This window comes from Erinaceus europaeus, chromosome 1, assembly GCF_950295315.1.
Source record: "Erinaceus europaeus chromosome 1, mEriEur2.1, whole genome shotgun sequence".
NCBI classification, from domain to species: domain Eukaryota; kingdom Metazoa; phylum Chordata; class Mammalia; order Eulipotyphla; family Erinaceidae; genus Erinaceus; species Erinaceus europaeus.
This window is the reverse complement of record NC_080162.1, coordinates 196255335-196273031: the sequence shown is the minus strand read 5'-3', so window position 1 is coordinate 196273031 and position 17697 is coordinate 196255335. Positions and strand designations below refer to the sequence as shown.

The 17697-nt window shown below is 44.2% G+C and overlaps 1 protein-coding gene across 1 annotated transcript in view; it reads right to left on the bottom strand.

The window, feature by feature from the left end:
- COL22A1 (collagen type XXII alpha 1 chain) overlaps positions 1–17697 on the bottom strand; it is a 270579-nt gene that overhangs the window by 32924 nt on the left and 219958 nt on the right. Inside the window, exons 47-49 of the mRNA XM_060202364.1 lie at positions 16297–16350; positions 6458–6511; positions 809–862 (exon numbers count right to left, since the gene is read on the bottom strand). Coding sequence (XP_060058347.1) covers positions 809–862; positions 6458–6511; positions 16297–16350 — 162 coding nt within the window. The remainder of the gene's footprint in view (positions 1–808; positions 863–6457; positions 6512–16296; positions 16351–17697) is intronic.

Here is a 17697-nt window from a genome sequence, read left to right as displayed (position 1 = left end):
CACATTTTCTTCTAAAACAAATTTAAGTAAATCTGTACAAATTTCTCAGGCTTTGTATTATTATGTTGTTATTGTTTTTCAGTGAGAATGGGTTACTTTTACAATTAGGAAAACTGAAATCCATTATCTATGGAAAGTGTTCAGAACTAAGGTGAACTAGTTTTTATGTTGCATATTCCAAAGTAGGCACATTAAAATCACAGTACATTGAATAAAAAATCAGAAGCAAATTATAATGGTGATTATATATATTTTTTCTGCCTCCAAGGTTATTACTGGGCTTTGTGCCTGCACTATGAATCCACTGCTCCCAGAGGCTGTTTTTTCCCCTTTTTTGCCCTTGTTCTTTATCGTTGTTGTTAATGTTGTTGTTGTTGTTTTATTGCTGTCATTGCTGTTGAATAGGACAGAGAGAAATTTAGAGAGGATGGGAAGACAGAGAGGGAGGGAGAAAGGTAGACACCTGCAGACCTGCTTCACTGCCAGTGAAGCAACCCCCCTGCAGTTGGGGAGCTGGAGGTTTGAACAGGATCCTTATGCCAGTCCTTGTGCTTTGCGTCACCTGTGCTTAACCCATTATGCTACTGCCCAATCCCCTTGATTATAATTTTAAAAGTGCAGTTGATAGGCACAATGAGTGAAAGAACTGAATGTATTAGGGAGAAGCACAAATGTCTTAGAGATACTTCAGAAACTCGACAGTAGGGATTCCCTATGACCACCACGATCATGTACAAACCATGTGATGCGAGGCGTTATTCTACTATAGGCAACACACACCCACATACCTACACACACAGGCACTTACTGGAGGACCTCGGGCACCCTCTGGTCCTGGCAGACCTGGCTCTCCAGCTTTGCCCTAAGAGTAAAGAAGAAAGGAAGAGTTTGAAGAATGAAAGGATCTTTCTATTCTTAATTGCTTGGGCTTTATAGTATTACATTTCCACAAGTCAATCTCTGTCCCCCTGTCAGCCCTGTCTCTTGGCACTGTGTCCATTCTAGTCTGGACAAATTGTCATGTATGCAGGTTGACTGTGGGCTTAGTTTAGCTGGGACTGTGCTGGTTAAAACAAAACAAAACAAACAAACATCCCATCACTGATGCAGTATTTCTCAGAGGAGTTCTGTTCAGAATGAGAAACTATATAGAAACATCTTAGTTATAAGTGACTTTATTCTTTCATGGCTAGGCAGTGGCACACCTGTTTAAGTGCACACATTACAGTGCACAAGGACCCGGATTCAAGCCCCCACCTGTAAGGGGGAAATTTTATGCGTGGTGAAGCAGGGCTGTAGGTGTCTCTCTGTCTCTTTACCTCTCTACCTCCCCCTCCTCTCTCAATTTCTCTCTGTCTCTATGCAATAATAAATAAATAAAAATGACTATATTCTCACTCACAAAACATTTCAAGGTAGCTATCAACCACGGCTATGTAAAAACAAACAAAAAGGGATACTGACGTCCAATGAAGTTAAGCTTTACAGCTTATTGAGTTAATACTTGAAGTCAAACAAAACACCAGCTATGTGATACACCCCAAAGGATGGATTCTCTTTCAACCTGGCAAGAAGAACTTTAAGAGGAGCTACAATTCACTCAGCCTTTCCCAATGGCATCTTCTCTGAACTAAAATGAAGCTAGGAGACACTTTTGATCTTTACAGTGAGATCATCCTGGAAAGACAAAAACAGCCTTGAGTACTAAATGCAGACCAAAGAAGAGGCTGTGAAGGAGTGGAGGGAAATGGATGGAAGTCCCACTCTAGTGATGGGTGGACAGGACAATGGTAACTGTATTTTGACTGTAATAGGAAGGTGTGTCGTTTCTCCGAACCACGCCCCTTATCTTCACAGCTTATCAACTTTAAGGATAAGATTGGGTTCAGGGACAGAGCAGTGGCACACCTGCTAGAGTTATCATGTGCAAGGACTCAGGGTCAAGACTCTGGTGCCTACCTGATGGAGGGGAAGCTTCAAGAGTGGTGAAACTGTGCTGCAGGTGTCTCTGCTACTCTGGTCCCTAGCTCTCTTCCCTTCCCTTCCCTTCCCTTCCCTCTTATATTCTCTATGTGTTTATAAATAAAAGAGAGAGATGGAGGGAGAGAGAGACAAAAAAAAAGGCTAAAGGGGCCAGGTGGTGGCATAACTGCTTAAGCACACTGATTACAGTGTACAAGGAGCCAAGTTCAAGCCCCTGGTGCCCACCTGCAGGGGGACAGGGGGAAAGTTTCACCAGTGTTGAAGCAGGACTGCAGGTGCCTCTCTATCTCTTTTCTTCTCTATCTCTCCCACACCTCTCAATTTCTCTTTGTCTTCTGGGAGCAGTGGATTTGTCTTGCAGGCACTGAGCCTGAACAATAACACTGGTGGTAATAAAAAAAATTTTTTTAAACTAATAAAATTGTAAATTATGTTTGGGTTCATTGGATGGAGGTAAGAAAGAATAGGGCAGACTTGGGTTAAGAGGAAAATTTACACAAAGTTCAAATTTCCAGGCTCATTTATTTATTTATTTATCTGTTCCAATTCATTCAAATCTAAGTATAGGATGTCATTTTCCTTCCCTGGGTCTGTTTGTCAGGTATAAATTCATGACAACCTCTCTTTATACATCTCTGTGGCCAAATCTGCCTAATCTGGCTCCTGTCCATAGTGAAGGGGTTGGTATCACTAGTTCAAGTTACCAGGGAGAAATAACATACCAGACATAACTCAAGGGTTTTCTTACACAAGTCTGTGAAGGAGTCTTCACTGTAATCCAGGACGGTGGGTGGCACTACCACTTAAGCTGCATGTGATAAGGTGAGGTTGTGAAGGTATCTTGGCTCAGAGCTTCTGCTCTTCATCCTACCCTATAATTAATACTCAATGCCTATTAATAAAAATTACACCACTTAAATGTGTCTATGTATCCATCTGCCTGTGAACTAATATATCCACTCATCAATCCATCTACTGTTGGGTTGTCGAAGAAGTCCTGAAGCATTTTTCTATGTTTTTCTATGCAAAGATGTGTCCTGGCTTTTCCAACAGCTCCATATTTCACTCCACCAATGGCCTAAAATTGTAGAAACTTCAAGGTAAAAGCTAAAGTCAGAAGTGACCACATATGAGAGTCAGAGAGCTACTCACCCAGTAAAGCGCACACATTACAATGTGTGAAGACCCTGGGTTTCAAACCCCCAGCCCCCACCTGCTATGGGGGGCACTTTGCAAGGGTAGAACTGTGTTGCAGGTGTCTCTAATTCATTCTCTCTCTATGTAACCCTGGATTTAAAAACAAACAAACAAACAAAAAGACCACCAGGAACCATAGAGTCTTGTAGGCACAGAGCCTCAGCAAAAAACCCAGTGACAAAAGAAAAGTGACTGGCCACCAACCAATCACCAATCATGTTTCTTTGGCTCAGCAAGGAGAACACTTGTCAGTTTTTGACAGTTCTGTCCAGGCTGCAGACTGTACACCTTGGTGTGTGCTAAGGTGTGAACTACCACATCATGTGAGAGTCCATACAACCAGAAACTATTATCACTCAAAAAAGGCTTGACATTGGAAGCAGTATTAGCCTCCTGGTCCCCTGGCGGAGTGGGGATCTTCTTCACAAATTCTCAGGAGACTGCAGGGAGACTGGGCTGTGCTGACCACTAGGCTGACTTCTGCACTAGCCTGGCAGTAGCACCTTTCCTTTCTATTTCTATTCATGGTGTTTTCAGAATCCCCTGGGATTATCTCCTAAACTGTGTCTCTAGTTTGCATTTAGAGAGTATCTGGTTCCATTTATTCTTTTTTCTTCTCCTCCAGGGTTATTGCTGGGGCTCAGTGCCTGCACTACAAATCCACCGCTCCTGGTGACCGTCTTTTTTTTTTTTCATTATTGTTGCTGTTATTACTGTTGTTGCTGTTGTTGGACAGGACAGAGAGAAATTGAGAGAGGAGGTGAAGATGCGGGGGAGAGAGAGAGAGACACCTGCAGACCTGCTTCACCGTTTATGAAGGGACCCCCCTGTAAGTGGGGATATGGGGACTCAAACCAGGATCCTTGCACGGGTCCTTGTGCTTCCTACTATGTAGGCTTACCCTGATGTGCCACCGCCTGGCCCCTGGTCTCACTTATTCCTGTGTTCCTTTCCTCCCAAATAGTTCAGAATGATGAATATCAAGATGCCTCCTGATGCACTGATGTTTCCTTTGCTTCTCCAGAACTAGGGTGCTGTTCCAGAAATCTGTGTTCAGTGCTGACACAGACCTTTTCGGAATAAGCTTTGATTAGAATACTCAATGAAGACCAGCCACCTCAGTTATTCTGTGTTGTAAATGAACATCTGTCCTCTTCTCCTTCTCTTTCTTCTTCTCCTTTTTTTTTTTTTTACAATATTTTATTTTAATAAAGAAAATACATAGAGAAAGATAAAGAAAGAGATTGTTGATCAGCTCTGAATCATGGTGGTTCTTAGGATTGACCCTGGGACCTAGAAACCTCAGGCATAAAAGTCATTTGCACAGCCATTGTGCTACCTCTCCAGCCTAACAGTCTTCTGCAGAAAACCCAAGGTTTTGTTCGGTGCTACTGATCTTTGGGGTTGGTCTCCAGAGTGTGAATCCTGGATGTTCCCTTTGCCAACTGTGAAACCATGGATTCTTACTTAAGCTCCCAGTGCTTTAGTTTCCTCACGTGGGGCAAAAAAAAAAAAAAAAAAAAAAAAAAAAAAAAAAAATCAATCTCACCCCCACTGGATTATTCTGAAGAGTATATTAGAAAATGTGAGCAAGAATTCAGCACCCCCTGGCCTCCGTGAGTATTCAATAGCTGTCTATCATACTGGCTGTATTCTTCTTTGTTCAGTCCTACTTCCACAGCCTGGTTCATGGTTACTCGCCCACTGTGGGCAGCTTGACTGGGTATCAGCCTTCTGCAGCTTACCAGGAGCTTTTTACATTTCTGGACTGCTACAAGCCCTTTCTTTTCCTCTTAGCAGTAAATTTCACTTTCAGCATCTAACAAACAGCGTAAAATGATAAAGGAGGTGCTTCCAGCAAGTTGCTAAGATGCAGAATGAGTCATAATAGCTTATGACCAAACAAATTAAACGGAACATAAACCTAGCTGTAGAAAATTTTACATAATTCCACTTAGTGATTCTAAAGGCTCTGCAATTCTGATCTCACCAGGACCTAAAACTAGGACAGTTAGGAAAAAGAAAGAAAGGAAGAAAGTAACTGCTAAAATAATTAACCATTAGATGAGATAGGAGCAGTTAACAAATGTCTCACCTCATTTGCTTCTCTGGCAAATCTGGTGATTGGTACTATTAGTCTCATTCTATTTTCAAAACACAATAGAAACTTGGATGTTTCTGACTCACCCCAGGTCAGGAAGTCTGTATAGAGTGGGACCAGCATCAAAAGTCAGGTTATTTTTCTTCTGATTGTGGTTATGAATTTGACATGAGTTGTTTAGAAATTACATTTTGAATCCCCCCCTTTTTGTCTCCAATCACTGGGGCTCCATGCCTACACTACACATCCACTGCAGCCTGCAGCCATATTTTCCATTTTATTGGCTAGGACAGAGAGAAATTGAGAGAGGAGGGGGAGACAGAGAGATGGAGAGAAAGATAAATACCTGCAGACCTGCTTCACTGCTAGTGAAATGATTGTCCTGCAGGTGGGGAGCTGGGGCCCAGCCCAGACCCTTGCACATCCCTTCGCACTCAGTACTACTCAGTACTACTCAGTGCTACTCAGTACTACTCAGTGCTACTCAGTGTTACTCAGTGCTACTCAGTACTACTCAGTGCTACTCAGTGCTACTCAGTACTACTCAGTGCTACTCAGTACTACTCAGTGCTACTCAGTGCTACTCAGTACTACTCAGTGCTACTCAGTACTACTCAGTGCTACTCAGTGCTACTCAGTGCTACTCAGTACTACTCAGTGCTACTCAGTGCTACTCAGTACTACTCAGTGCTACTCAGTACTACTCAGTGCTACTCAGTGATACTCAGTACTACTCAGTACTACTCAGTGCTACCCAGTGCTACTCAGTACTACTCAGTGCTACTCAGTGATACTCAGTGATACTCAGTACTACTCAGTACTACTCAGTGTTACTCAGTGCTACTCAGTACTACTCAGTGCTACTCAGTACTACTCAGTGCTACTCAGTGCTACTCAGTGCTACTCAGTACTACTCAGTGCTACTCAGTACTACTCAGTGCTATGTGTTCTTTAACAGTTGCACCACTGCCTGCTCTCGCCCTTTAATTGACAGTATATCTTGGAGAAGTCCTATGTCAGCATCAGATAAAATAATCTCCCCAATAACTGTTTGCATAATGTGCAGAAAGTGACTTATGTGCTTACTCATAGCAATTCCTCATGGATGAGAATTATTAATTCTCCAGGAATTAATATTGTGGCTCATAAAATTATAGAGCATTGAGAGACCCTTACCGGTTCTCCAGGAGGACCTGGTTTTCCATCTCTGCCCTCTTTGCCTTCTTCTCCCTGCAAGGGAAACTTAAAATGTTTAACCAAAGGCATTAAGAAGGTGGCAAGGGCCTGCTTTTCTGCCCTGTGCACCTTCACACTCAAGCAGATAAGGGGATACTTCATAAACAAATTGGCTTGACTTTCTGGTTTCTTACCCAACAACAACATTTTTGGCTTGGATCTCTGATCCACGGTGCCACCTATGTCATGGAACCAGAAAACATTGCAGTAGCATCTTTGTCATTGCTATTGAGCTAAAGAAGATCTTGCTGAACATTTTCAGGAATTCACAGGCTAACAGAGACTCCTCTCTGAATCTCCGGGTTAAACAGTAACGAGGAGGAGTGCACATACGCTGATGAAGATGGAGAGGACAGTGAACAACAGGCAAGAGAACACTTAGCACAGCTCCTGGGATTCAGGAGGGACTTCATATACGATACCAAGGAGAAGGTCTGAGCTGTCCAAAGGTCACAAACACTTCATCTTTTTTTTTTTTTTCTCCATTCAATAATCTAATCTGTTCCCCACTACTTACTAGCCTACTAGTCAAAAGCTCCTACCCGGAAGTGTCATGACTACTTATCTAGAAGATCGTTATTTCCTCAGTGTTGTTTTCGACGGGTTATGTTGTTTTCGCCGGGCTGGCTTCATGGGCGGGTAACAGATGACCAGGGACTCATGGTTGAGCTGTAGGCAGTATCTCTTTATTCATGCAGGACGCAGCACAATCTAAGACGAGCTAAGCTAAACTCAAGTACTGTAAAACTCACAATGCTGTCTTTATATATACTTAGCAAGTAGGGTGGAAACAGGATGTGACATAGAGAGGGTGGAGAGAAAAGTGACTGGTGAAAATCAGAGTGTGACAAGGAGGGGGTGGAGCAGGCGAGAATCCTATCACTGAACCACCAATGCCCTGGAGGGAGTGCTTTATGTAAATGTAAAAGTTATTTATGTAACTAGACCAAAGCTTTGAATGGGATTAAATCTATCCCCATATATAGGCATATGGTTAAGCAGAAGCCAGGGGGAGCTGGCACACTATCCAACACTCAGTCGTCTTTGAAGGTGGGGAGGTTTATTCTGAGTGACGATTACATTATCACACAGATTCAAGGTTAAATCTTAGATGTGCACCACCCAGTTTCACGGAAAGCAACAAGACAACTAGACAGGGGGGGAGTGGGGTAAAAATTGAGCAAGGTTGGTCGGAATCCTGCCTGCATCTCACAGTCAGATGATCTTGAAAAGGTTAATGGAATTCTTAGACTCTCAGCGCTCCAGCTCCTAATTAGACATGATAAGCCAGCCTGGCGGAATCACCTGTGGATTCTCAGCTGAGGCTCAGCTGAACTGACAGCCCGTAACAACAACAGAAAAGCATCAGTAAGTGGCGTCTGTGATGGGACTGTGCTGCTGCTGCAGCTACTCATGAAACCGTGCTCAGTTCCCGAATGCCTCACCGGTGTGCTTCACATCAGTGAATTTTATTTTATTTTTGCCAGGGCACAGCTCATTTCTGGCTTATGGTAGTGTGAAGGATTGAACCTGGGACCAGGGAGCCTCAGACATGAGAATCTGTTTGCATAACCATTATGTCACCTCCCCTACCCCTCACATCAGTGACTTATCTTTTTTGTTTGGCTGTTTATTTTCTTATTATTAATTATTGAATATTGATTTACAGAATTAAAAAGAACAGGGGTACAACTCCGTATCATTCCCACCATCAGAGTTCTGAATCCCGAGTTCCTCCACTGGAAGCTACAATAGTTCTTCCAAGGTGCAGAGACAGATTAACTATCATTTCTACCACTATCTGCCTATATTTGTATATATTCGCCCCTCCCCTTTAAGGTTCCCATCTTCTTTCCCTTTCTAAGCCACACATACCCCAATCATTCTTTCCAAATGTCCCTCCATTTTTCCTCCTCACTCTCCGAGTCTTGATGGAGTTTGAGTTCAGAGCCCACTGGTCATCTTCCCCTATCATTTCTTCCCCGCTAGAGGTATGGATCAAAATTATTTTTGGGTATAGAAGGCAGGAGGTCTGGTTCCTGTAATTGATTCTCTGCTGGATATGGGCATTGGCAGGCTGATCCATATCACCAGTCTTTCTATCTTTCCCTAGTGGGGTAGGGCTCCGGGGAAGTGAGGTTTCAAGACATACTGGTGAGGTCGTCTGCCCAGAGAAGTCAGACATCAGTGATTTATCTTTAGTGGAAAGTCACTGTGGGCAGTCATCTAAGTTTATGGCCACTCAGGCCATTGTTCCAGATTATGGCTCAATGCAGCCATAATCTTTATGAGTCCTACTGCTGACACAACCATGTTAACACCAAATAAACCAGCAGGGCTGTTCTAGATACCAGCCTATAATGGGGAATCCTTTTCAATTAAAAGTTTGATTCCTTTAAACATTTCTCACTGTGCATAGAGGGTGGGGAAGAGGGTCCAGAGATCCACACACAGAAAACTAAGCCATGGCAGTACAGTGAAACACAGACAGAAAAACAGCTAGACAGTGTAGGTTGGAAGTTAGCAGATGTAGAGAACACCCTGGACCAAACGATGGCTTCCTGGTAATGATAGAAGCAGTGTCACTTCAGAAAAAGCAAATGCACAGAAGGACTGAATGTGGTCTGCTGAGTCACATGTGGCTTGTAAGGGTGGGAATAAACATCAGTGGGTGTGGTATTCCCTCTGTGCTGTCACAGAAAAGTAGAATTCTAGCTTGCTACTAGAGGACATAGTCCCTGTTTCACCTGGGAAATTGGTACCCATCTGAGACCTTGGGATGAAAATGTATTTGGTTCCCTGGTGGAATAGTACAATCAACATGGGATTACAATTCTTTTTTTTTTTTTTTTTGCCTCCTGGATTATTGCTGAGGATTGGAGTCTGTACTGTGAATTCACTGCTCCTGGTGGCCATCTTTTTTCAATTGTTGCTGTTGTTGCTACTGTTGTTGTATAGGACAGACAGAAGTTGAGAGAGGAGGGGTAAACAGAGAGGGAGAGAGAATGACAGACACCTTCTATTTTACCACTTGGAAAGGGACTCCCCATGCAGGTGGGTAGCCAGGGGCTCGAACCGGGATCCTTTCTTGCAGGGGTCCTTGCACTTTGCATTATGTGTGCTGAACTCAGTGCACTACCCCATCCCACCCCACCCCAGGGATTACAATTCTTAATGCCAAATAGAAAGAAGACATCTCTAGGTACATCTGAATGTGTTCCACCTTGACACCTATCCTTTTTAAATAACATTGATTTGTTGAAGGCCAGCAAAGTACCTTAGAGTAGTTGGCGGTAAGAGGTATGGAGTGAGATTATAGTCAAGGAGCAAAGTTAAGGAAGAGTCAGAAAAAGAGAAATCCACGTATGAAATTCTGAGGGTGGGGGTAACTGCCTATGTTATCCTCCATATGTCCCAGGACAATAGTGAACAGAAAGAGCTTGACATTGTGGTATCTACATTGGAAGAGACAAGAGAGGTAAGAAGAGAACAGAGGTGAGGGGAGGAGGGAGAAAGGATGTGTTATTAAGAAAATAGCAAAAGCAGGGAGTCGGGCAGTAGTGTGTCGGGTTAAGTGCACATGGTACAAAGTACACAGACCAGCATGAGGGTCCTGGTCCGAGCCCTGGCTCCCCACCTTTAGGGGAGTGGCTTCACAGGCAGTGAAGCAGGTCTGCAGGTGTCTTTCTCTCCCCCTATCTTCCCCTCTTCTCTCTATTTCTCTCTGTCTTATCTGACAAAAAAAAATCAATAACAACAACAATAACTACAGCAAAAATAAAAAACAACAAGGGTTGTTATAGGGAAAACTGGGAAATGTTATGCATGTACAAACTATTGTATTTACTGTCAAATGTAAAACATTAATTCCCCAATAAAGAAATTTTAAAAAGGCAACAAAAAGAAAATAAATAAATATAAAAAAAGAAAATAGCAAAAGCTTTGTAATAAGGAGATGTCACAAAATCCAGACTTGGTTATCTCTCCTTAGCTTTATTGTTGCTGGAATTAAATTCTTAATAATATCAGCTCAAAAAGAAAAGTCAGCTAAAAGGTATGATTCAGTCATTCGGATACAGGGCTATAGCTTATACCAACAGCACTTTCCTATCTCAGTGCGTCTTTTAAGATCTATGCACCTTGGCCAGGTTACAACTCCTGAGGTTCTAGTGGCAATAAAGGTTATCAAGGAATTCCAGGAAATGTATCTACAATCATTGGAATCATTTATCAAATGTTTTAGGAGGCCTCTAGGAAAGCAGTTGATTCAATCACGTGTTTCTTTGATTAAAGTTTGCTATGTATTCTCTACGTGTGGGAAACAGAAGGCTTCTCTAGGAGAAACTACAACCCAGAAAATAATCCATAATTACCAGACACCCTCCAGATCCAGCAAATGGTAGGTGACCAATTAGTTTATTGAATAGTGAAGCCTGAAGGAGGTGTTCCTTATCAACTTATTACACAATAAAAACATGGTTACAAGTAGAGGAGAGAGCATAATGGTTATGTAAACAAACTCTATTGTCTGAGACTCTAGGGTCCTCGGTTCAGTCCCCCGACACTACCATAAGCTAGAGCTGAGCAGTGCTCAGGTAAAAAGTAAATAAATAAAATAGAAGAGGGAAGGAGCTGGTGATGGCACACATTAGAGTCAAGAATCCAGGTTCAAGCCCTCCCTTGGTCCCCGCCTGCAGGGATAGACTTCACAAGCAGTGAAGCAGTGAAGCTGTGCTTCAGGCGTCTCTCTGTTTCCCTCCTTACCTCTACCTTCCATCTCAATTTCTTTCTGTCTCTATCCAAAATAAAATAAAATGTTTAAAAAGAACTTCTCCTGTTAATGTAAAACATAGAAATAAAAAAATGGGGAGTTGGGCAGTAGCGCCGTGGGTTAAGCACATGTGGCACAAAGCTCAAGGACTGGTGGCGTAAAGATCCCAGTTCAAGCCCCCAGCTCCCTACCTGCAGAGGGGTCGCTTCATAGGTGGTGAAGCAGGTCAGCAGGTGTCTTTCTCTCTCCCTTCCTGTCTTCCCCTCCTCCCTCCATTTCTCTCTGTCCTATCCAACAACGAGGATATCAATAACAACAATAACTGCAACAATAAAAAACAACGGGCAACAAAAGGAAATAAATAAATAAATATAAGAAAATTATTTTTAAAAAGGAAATAAAAAGTGGGGGTACCAGATAGGTATGGAGGAGAGGGAAGAGAATGGAAAGGGAAGAAAGGGAAGGAAAGGGAAAAGGAGGGAGGAGAGGAAAGGGAAGAGAAGAAAAAGGAAGGGAAGGAAAAGGAAGAGAAGGAAAAGGAAGGGAAGGGAAGGGAAGGGAAGGAAAAGGAAGGGAAGGGAAGGAAAAGGAAGGGAAGGGAAGGAAAAGGATGAGAAGGGAAGGGAAGGAAAAGGAAGGGAAGGGAAGGGAAGGGAAGGGAAGGGAAGGGAAGGGAAGGAAAAGGAAGGGAAGGGAAGGGAAGGAAAAGGATGAGAAGGGAAGGGAAGGAAAAGGAAGGGAAGGGAAGGGAAGGGAAGGGAAGGGAAGGGAAGGGAAGGGAAGGAAAAGGATGAGAAGGGAAGGGAAGGAAAAGGAAGGAAAAGGAAGGGAAGGGAAGGGAAGGGAGGGAAAAGGAAGGAAAAGGAAGGGAAGGGAAGGGAAGGGAAGGGAAGGGAGGGAAGGGAAGGGAAGGGAAGGGAGGGAAGGGAAGGGAAGGGAAGGGAAGGGAAGGGAAGGGAAGGGAAGGGAAGGGAAGGGAAGGGAAGGAAAAGGAAGGGAAGGGAACGGAAGGAAAAGGAAGGGAAGGGAAGGGAAGGGAAGGGAAGGGAAGGGAAGGGAAGGGAAGGAAAAGGAAGGGAAGGGAAGGGAAGGGAAGGAAAAGGAAGGGAAGGGAAGGGAAGGAAAAGGAAGGGAAGGGAAGGGAAGGGAAGGGAAGGGAAGGGAAGGGAAGGGAAGGAAAGGAATGAAAAGGAAGGGAAGGGAAGGGAAGGAAAGGAATGAAAAGGAAGGGAAGGGAAGGGAAGGAAAGGAATGAAAAGGAAGGGAAGGGAAGGGAAGGAAAAGGAAGGGAAGGGAAGGGAAGGGAAGGGAAGGGAAGGGAAGGAATGAAAAGGAAGTGAAGGGAAGGGAAGGAATGAAAAGGAAGTGAAGGGAAGGGAAGGAAAAGTAAGGGAAGGGAAGGGAAGGGAAGGAAAGGAAAGGAAAGGAATGAAAAGGAAGGGAAGGGAAAGAAAAGGAAGGGAAGGGAAGGGAAGGGGAAGGGAAGGGAAGGGAAGGAAAAGGAAAGGAATGAAAAGGAAGGGAAGGGAAGGGAAGGAAAGGAATGAAAAGGAAGGGAAGGGAAGGAAAAGGAAGGGAAGGAAAAGGAAGGGAAGGGAAGGGAAGGGAAGGGAAGGGAAGGGAAGGGAAGGGAAGGGAAGGGAAGGGAAGGGAAGGGAAGGGAAAGGAAGGGAAGGGAAGGGAAGGAAAGGAAAGGAATGAAAAGGAAGGGAAGGGAAGGGAAGGAAAGGAATGAAAAGGAAGGGAAGGGAAGGGAAGGAAAAGGAAGGGAAGGGAAGGGAAGGGAAGGGAAGGGAAGGGAAGGGAAGGGAAGGGAAGGGAAAGGAAGGGAAGGGAAGGGAAGGGAAGGGAAGGGAAGGAAAGGAAAGGAAGGGAAGGGAAGGGAAGGAAAAGGAAGGGAAGGGAAGGGAAGGGAAGGGAAGGGAAGGGAAAGGAAGGGAAGGGAAGGGAAGGGAAGGGAAGGGAAGGGAAGGAATGAAAAGGAAGTGAAGGGAAGGGAAGGAAAAGGAAGGGAAGGGAAGGGAAGGGAAGGGGAAGGGAAGGGAAGGGAAGGAAAAGGAAAGGAATGAAAAGGAAGGGAAGGAAAGGAAAGGAATGAAAAGGAAGGGAAGGGAAGGAAAAGGAAAAGGAAAAGGAAGGGAAGGGAAGGGAAGGGAAGGGAAGGGAAGGGAAGGGAAGGAAAGGAATGAAAAGGAAGGGAAGGGAAGGGAAGGAAAAGGAAGGGAAGGGAAGGGAAGGGAAGGGAAGGGAAGGGAAGGGAAGGGAAGGGAAGGGAAGGAAGGGAGGGAAGGGAAGGGAAGGGAAGGGAAGGGAAGGGAAGGAAAAGGAAAGGAATGAAAAGGAAGGGAAGGAAAGGAAAGGAATGAAAAGGAAGGGAAGGGAAGGAAAAGGAAAAGGAAAAGGAAGGGAAGGGAAGGGAAGGGAAGGGAAGGGAAGGGAAGGGAAGGGAAGGGAAGGGAAGGAAAGGAATGAAAAGGAAGGGAAGGGAAGGGAAGGAAAAGGAAGGGAAGGGAAGGGAAGGGAAGGGAAGGGAAGGGAAGGGAAGGGAAGGGAAGGGAAGGGAAGGGAGGGAAGGGAAGGGAAGGGAAGGGAAGGGAAGGGAAGGGAAGGGAAGGGAAGGAAAAGGAAAGGAATGAAAAGGAAGGGAAGGGAAGGGAAGGAAAGGAAAGGAATGAAAAGGAAGGGAAGGGAAGGAAAAGTAAGGGAAGGGAAGGGAAGGGAAGGGAAGGGAAGGGAAGGGAAGGGAAGGGAAGGGAAGGGAAGGGAAGGGAAGGAATGAAAAGGAAGGGAAGGGAAGGGAAGGAAAAGGAAGGGAAGGGAAGGGAAGGGAAGGGAAGGGAAGGCAAGGGAAGGGAGGAAAGGGAAGGGAAGGGAAGGGAAGGGAAGGGAAGGAAAAGGAAAGGAATGAAAAGGAAGGGAAGGGAAGGAAAAGGAAGGGAAGGGAAGGGAATGAAAAGGAAGGGAAGGGAAGGGAAGGGAAGGGAAGGGAAGGGAAGGGAAGGGAAGGGAAAGGAAGGGAAGGAAAAGGAAAGGAATGAAAAGGAAGGGAAGGGAAGAAAAGGCAAGGAAAAGGAAGGAAGGGAAGGGAAGGGAAGGGAAGGGAAGGGAAGGGAAGGGAAGGGAAGGGAAGGGAAGGGAAGGGAAGGGAAGGGAAGGGAAAGGAAAGGAAGGGAAGGAAAGAAAAGGCAAGGAAAAGGAAGGGAAGGGAAGGAAAAGGAAGGGAAGGGAAGGGAAGGGAAGGGAAGGGAAGAGAAGGGAAGGGAAGGGAAGGGAGGGAATGGAAGGGAAGGGAAGGGGAGGGGAAGGAAAGGAAAGGAAGGGAAGGAAAGAAAAGGCAAGGAAAAGGAAGGGAAGGGAAGGTAAAGGAAGGGAAGGGAAGGGAAGGGAAGGGAAGGGAAGGGAAAGGAGGGAAGGGAAGGGAAGGGAAGGGGAGGGAAGGGGAGGGGAAGGAAGAGAAAAGAAGTGAAAGGGAGCAGGGGGGGGGTGGGAAGGGAAGGGATGGGCTGGGGAACTGAAAGAGCCGATCAGAGTCTGGGGTGGGGAAAATGCGATATGGAAAACTGCTAGGAAATAATGCCTAAGATGAGGTGGAAAGGCTCCAAGATACCAAACTAGAGAAATAGGTGACCGGAGAACAGACATAAACGCTTGGGCAAAGGTTGTGTGATATCCTGAAGAGGATATCAAGATCACGATCAAGAGAAGAGGATGGATGATGTCCTAGAAACCAAAATGTAGTCAGTGCAAATGGAACAAAAGCGCCATCTGTGGAGGGTGGGGGAATGGGGCTGAGCACAGCATCCATCAGGCACAGCACAGCTGCAAGGTCACAGTAAGACCCATGCTGACCTGAATGGAGAAGGCTAGGCATGGCTTCACTGGATTGGCCTCCTTCTTAATGCAAAAGAGATAGCAACTGTATTGAGAAATACACTGAATCAAAAAATCCAGAAAGGCATTCAAGCAAAATTGTTTTTTCAGTATTTACCAAGAACACTAGACGTTATTTTACTCTGAAAAGCAAAGACTGCTTTGGGACAGGGGGACCATCATAGGGAATTAGAAAAAGGAAGATAGGTTTTTGTTGATGTTGCACATCATTAAATAACTTTCGAGGCAACAGGAATGACCATATGCATAACTGTGCATTACCGGGCTCATTCGTTGTTTATATCAAACACCACTGTAGAAATATCACACATAGCTAGCTATCATGTTTCTTTTTAAAAATATTTATTTATTTATCCCCTTTTGTTGCCCTTGTTGTTTTTCATTATTGTTGTAGTTATTGTTGTTGTTACTGATGTCGTCATTGTTAGCTAGGACAGAGAGAAGTGGAGAAAGAAGGGGAAGACGGGGTGGGGAGAGAAAGACAGACACCTGCAGACCTGCTTCACTGCTTGTGAAGTGATTCCCCTGCAGGTGGGGAGCTAGGGGCTCGAACCCCGATCCTTATGCCTATCCTTGCGCTTTCACCACATGCACTTAACCCGCTGAGCTATCACCTGACTCCCTTTCTTTTTTTTAACTATCTTTGTTTATTTATTTATTGGATAGAGACAGTCAGAAATGGAGAAGGAAAGGAGTGATAGGGAGGGAGAGAGACAGAGAGACACCTGTAGCACTGCTTCACCACTTGAGAAGCTTTCCCATGGCAGGTGGGGACTGGGGGCTTGAACCCCTGCCCTTCTGCACTATAATGGTGTCTTCAATAAGGAGTTTCACCAGCCAGCCCCACCCCTCACTTTCTATAACACTCAAAAGTTCCCCTGGTATCCACACCTGGTTTGAACAAAGGGGAAGCATTTTTTGCTTGTTTATGTTTGTAAGTTGAGAAACTTGATTCACTTTTTTACATTTTATTATTATGAAAGATAATGAGAGCAGAAGGTTCTCCACTCTGGAATATGCTGTTTCAGGACTTGAGTGTAACATGTCAGACATACAACTCCTGTGCTCTATCTCCCCGACTCAAAAAAGCTAGAAGACGAAAAGAATTGTCACTTACAGGGATTCCGGGTAATCCAGATGGGCCTTGGGGGCCAGGAGGACCTTCCTTCCCCTGAAAGATTCAAGACATATAAACACCGTTAAGTCCCTGGATTGAGCATTTTTGGAAGTAAATCATCTTACACATAGTGTTCTTCATAGATTGTAATATATATATATATATATATATATATATATATATATATATGTTCTTCATAGATTGTAATATATATATATATATATATATATTCATTTTACTGGGAAGTAATGGTTTACAATATAGTTGTTGACACATAGGTAGGAGCTCTCCCAGTGATAAATGTCTGCAAGATACTCTCTTTCCCAAACTAGATTCTTACCTACCATTGTATACCAGATCTGACGAGAAGCTCTGTTGGTTCCATATCCATCTCCTTTTTAGCTTTTCCAAATCCCACAGGATGTGTTGTCTCCCACAAATTGCAACTACACCAGTTAGTGGGCAGACCAACGCAGTTTGCAGACTAAAGGCTATTACACATTGGAAGATGTGGTGGAAAAAGAATTCTGGGATCCCTGAGACCTGGATATTGGCCTGACTGTAGTTTGTGCCCTAACTGCCTGAACTTGGGTTAAATCTCAAATACATAGCTTCACTTCCTCAGAGCCCCACCCTACTAGGGAAGCACAGAGGCAGGCTGGGAGTATGGATCCAGCAGTCAACGCCCACGTTCAGCAGGAAAGCAATTACAGAAGCCAGACCTTCCACCTTCTGCATCCCACAGTGACCCTGGGTCCATATTCCCAGAGGGATAAAGAATAGGAAAGCTATCAGGGGAGGGGATGGGATACGGAGATCTGGTGGTGAGAACTGTGTGGAGTTGCACCCCTCTTATCCTATGGTTTTGCTAATGCCTTCTTTTTTAAAAAATATAAAATAAGAAAATGAATCTCAAGTACATTACAGACCAGGGCACCTGGAGGGGTTGCATATACAAAACCTTCTGCAAGTTAGTAGCTGGCCAGGGAGGTTTGACTGTAACCATAATCTTGTCTTAAAATGTTTACTACCAAAGGGTAATATTTTCAGTATTTCTTTCCCCTGTGAAATAGAACTTGTATTTTGAGAGACTGTGTTTACCAAATCACATTAATTACTGCTTTATTTTCCATATTATTCTCCAAAGTCACACATCACTGTCAACCGGAGCTTCTAAATCAATATGAGGTAATCAGTGTCGTCATTTACTATCCTGCTGAGTTTTTTTTTTATCATACTGCATGTCTCCCCTGAGTATCTAGAGGCTCTGACAACTTATTGTTTCCTGTCAGTGCTCCTTTTGCGATAAGATGCTGATATTTGGTTTTAACTCTAATTTACATGCCAGACAAACTGAGATGTTTTTAAAGGTTGTGGTATAGTAAAAATATTGAATATTAT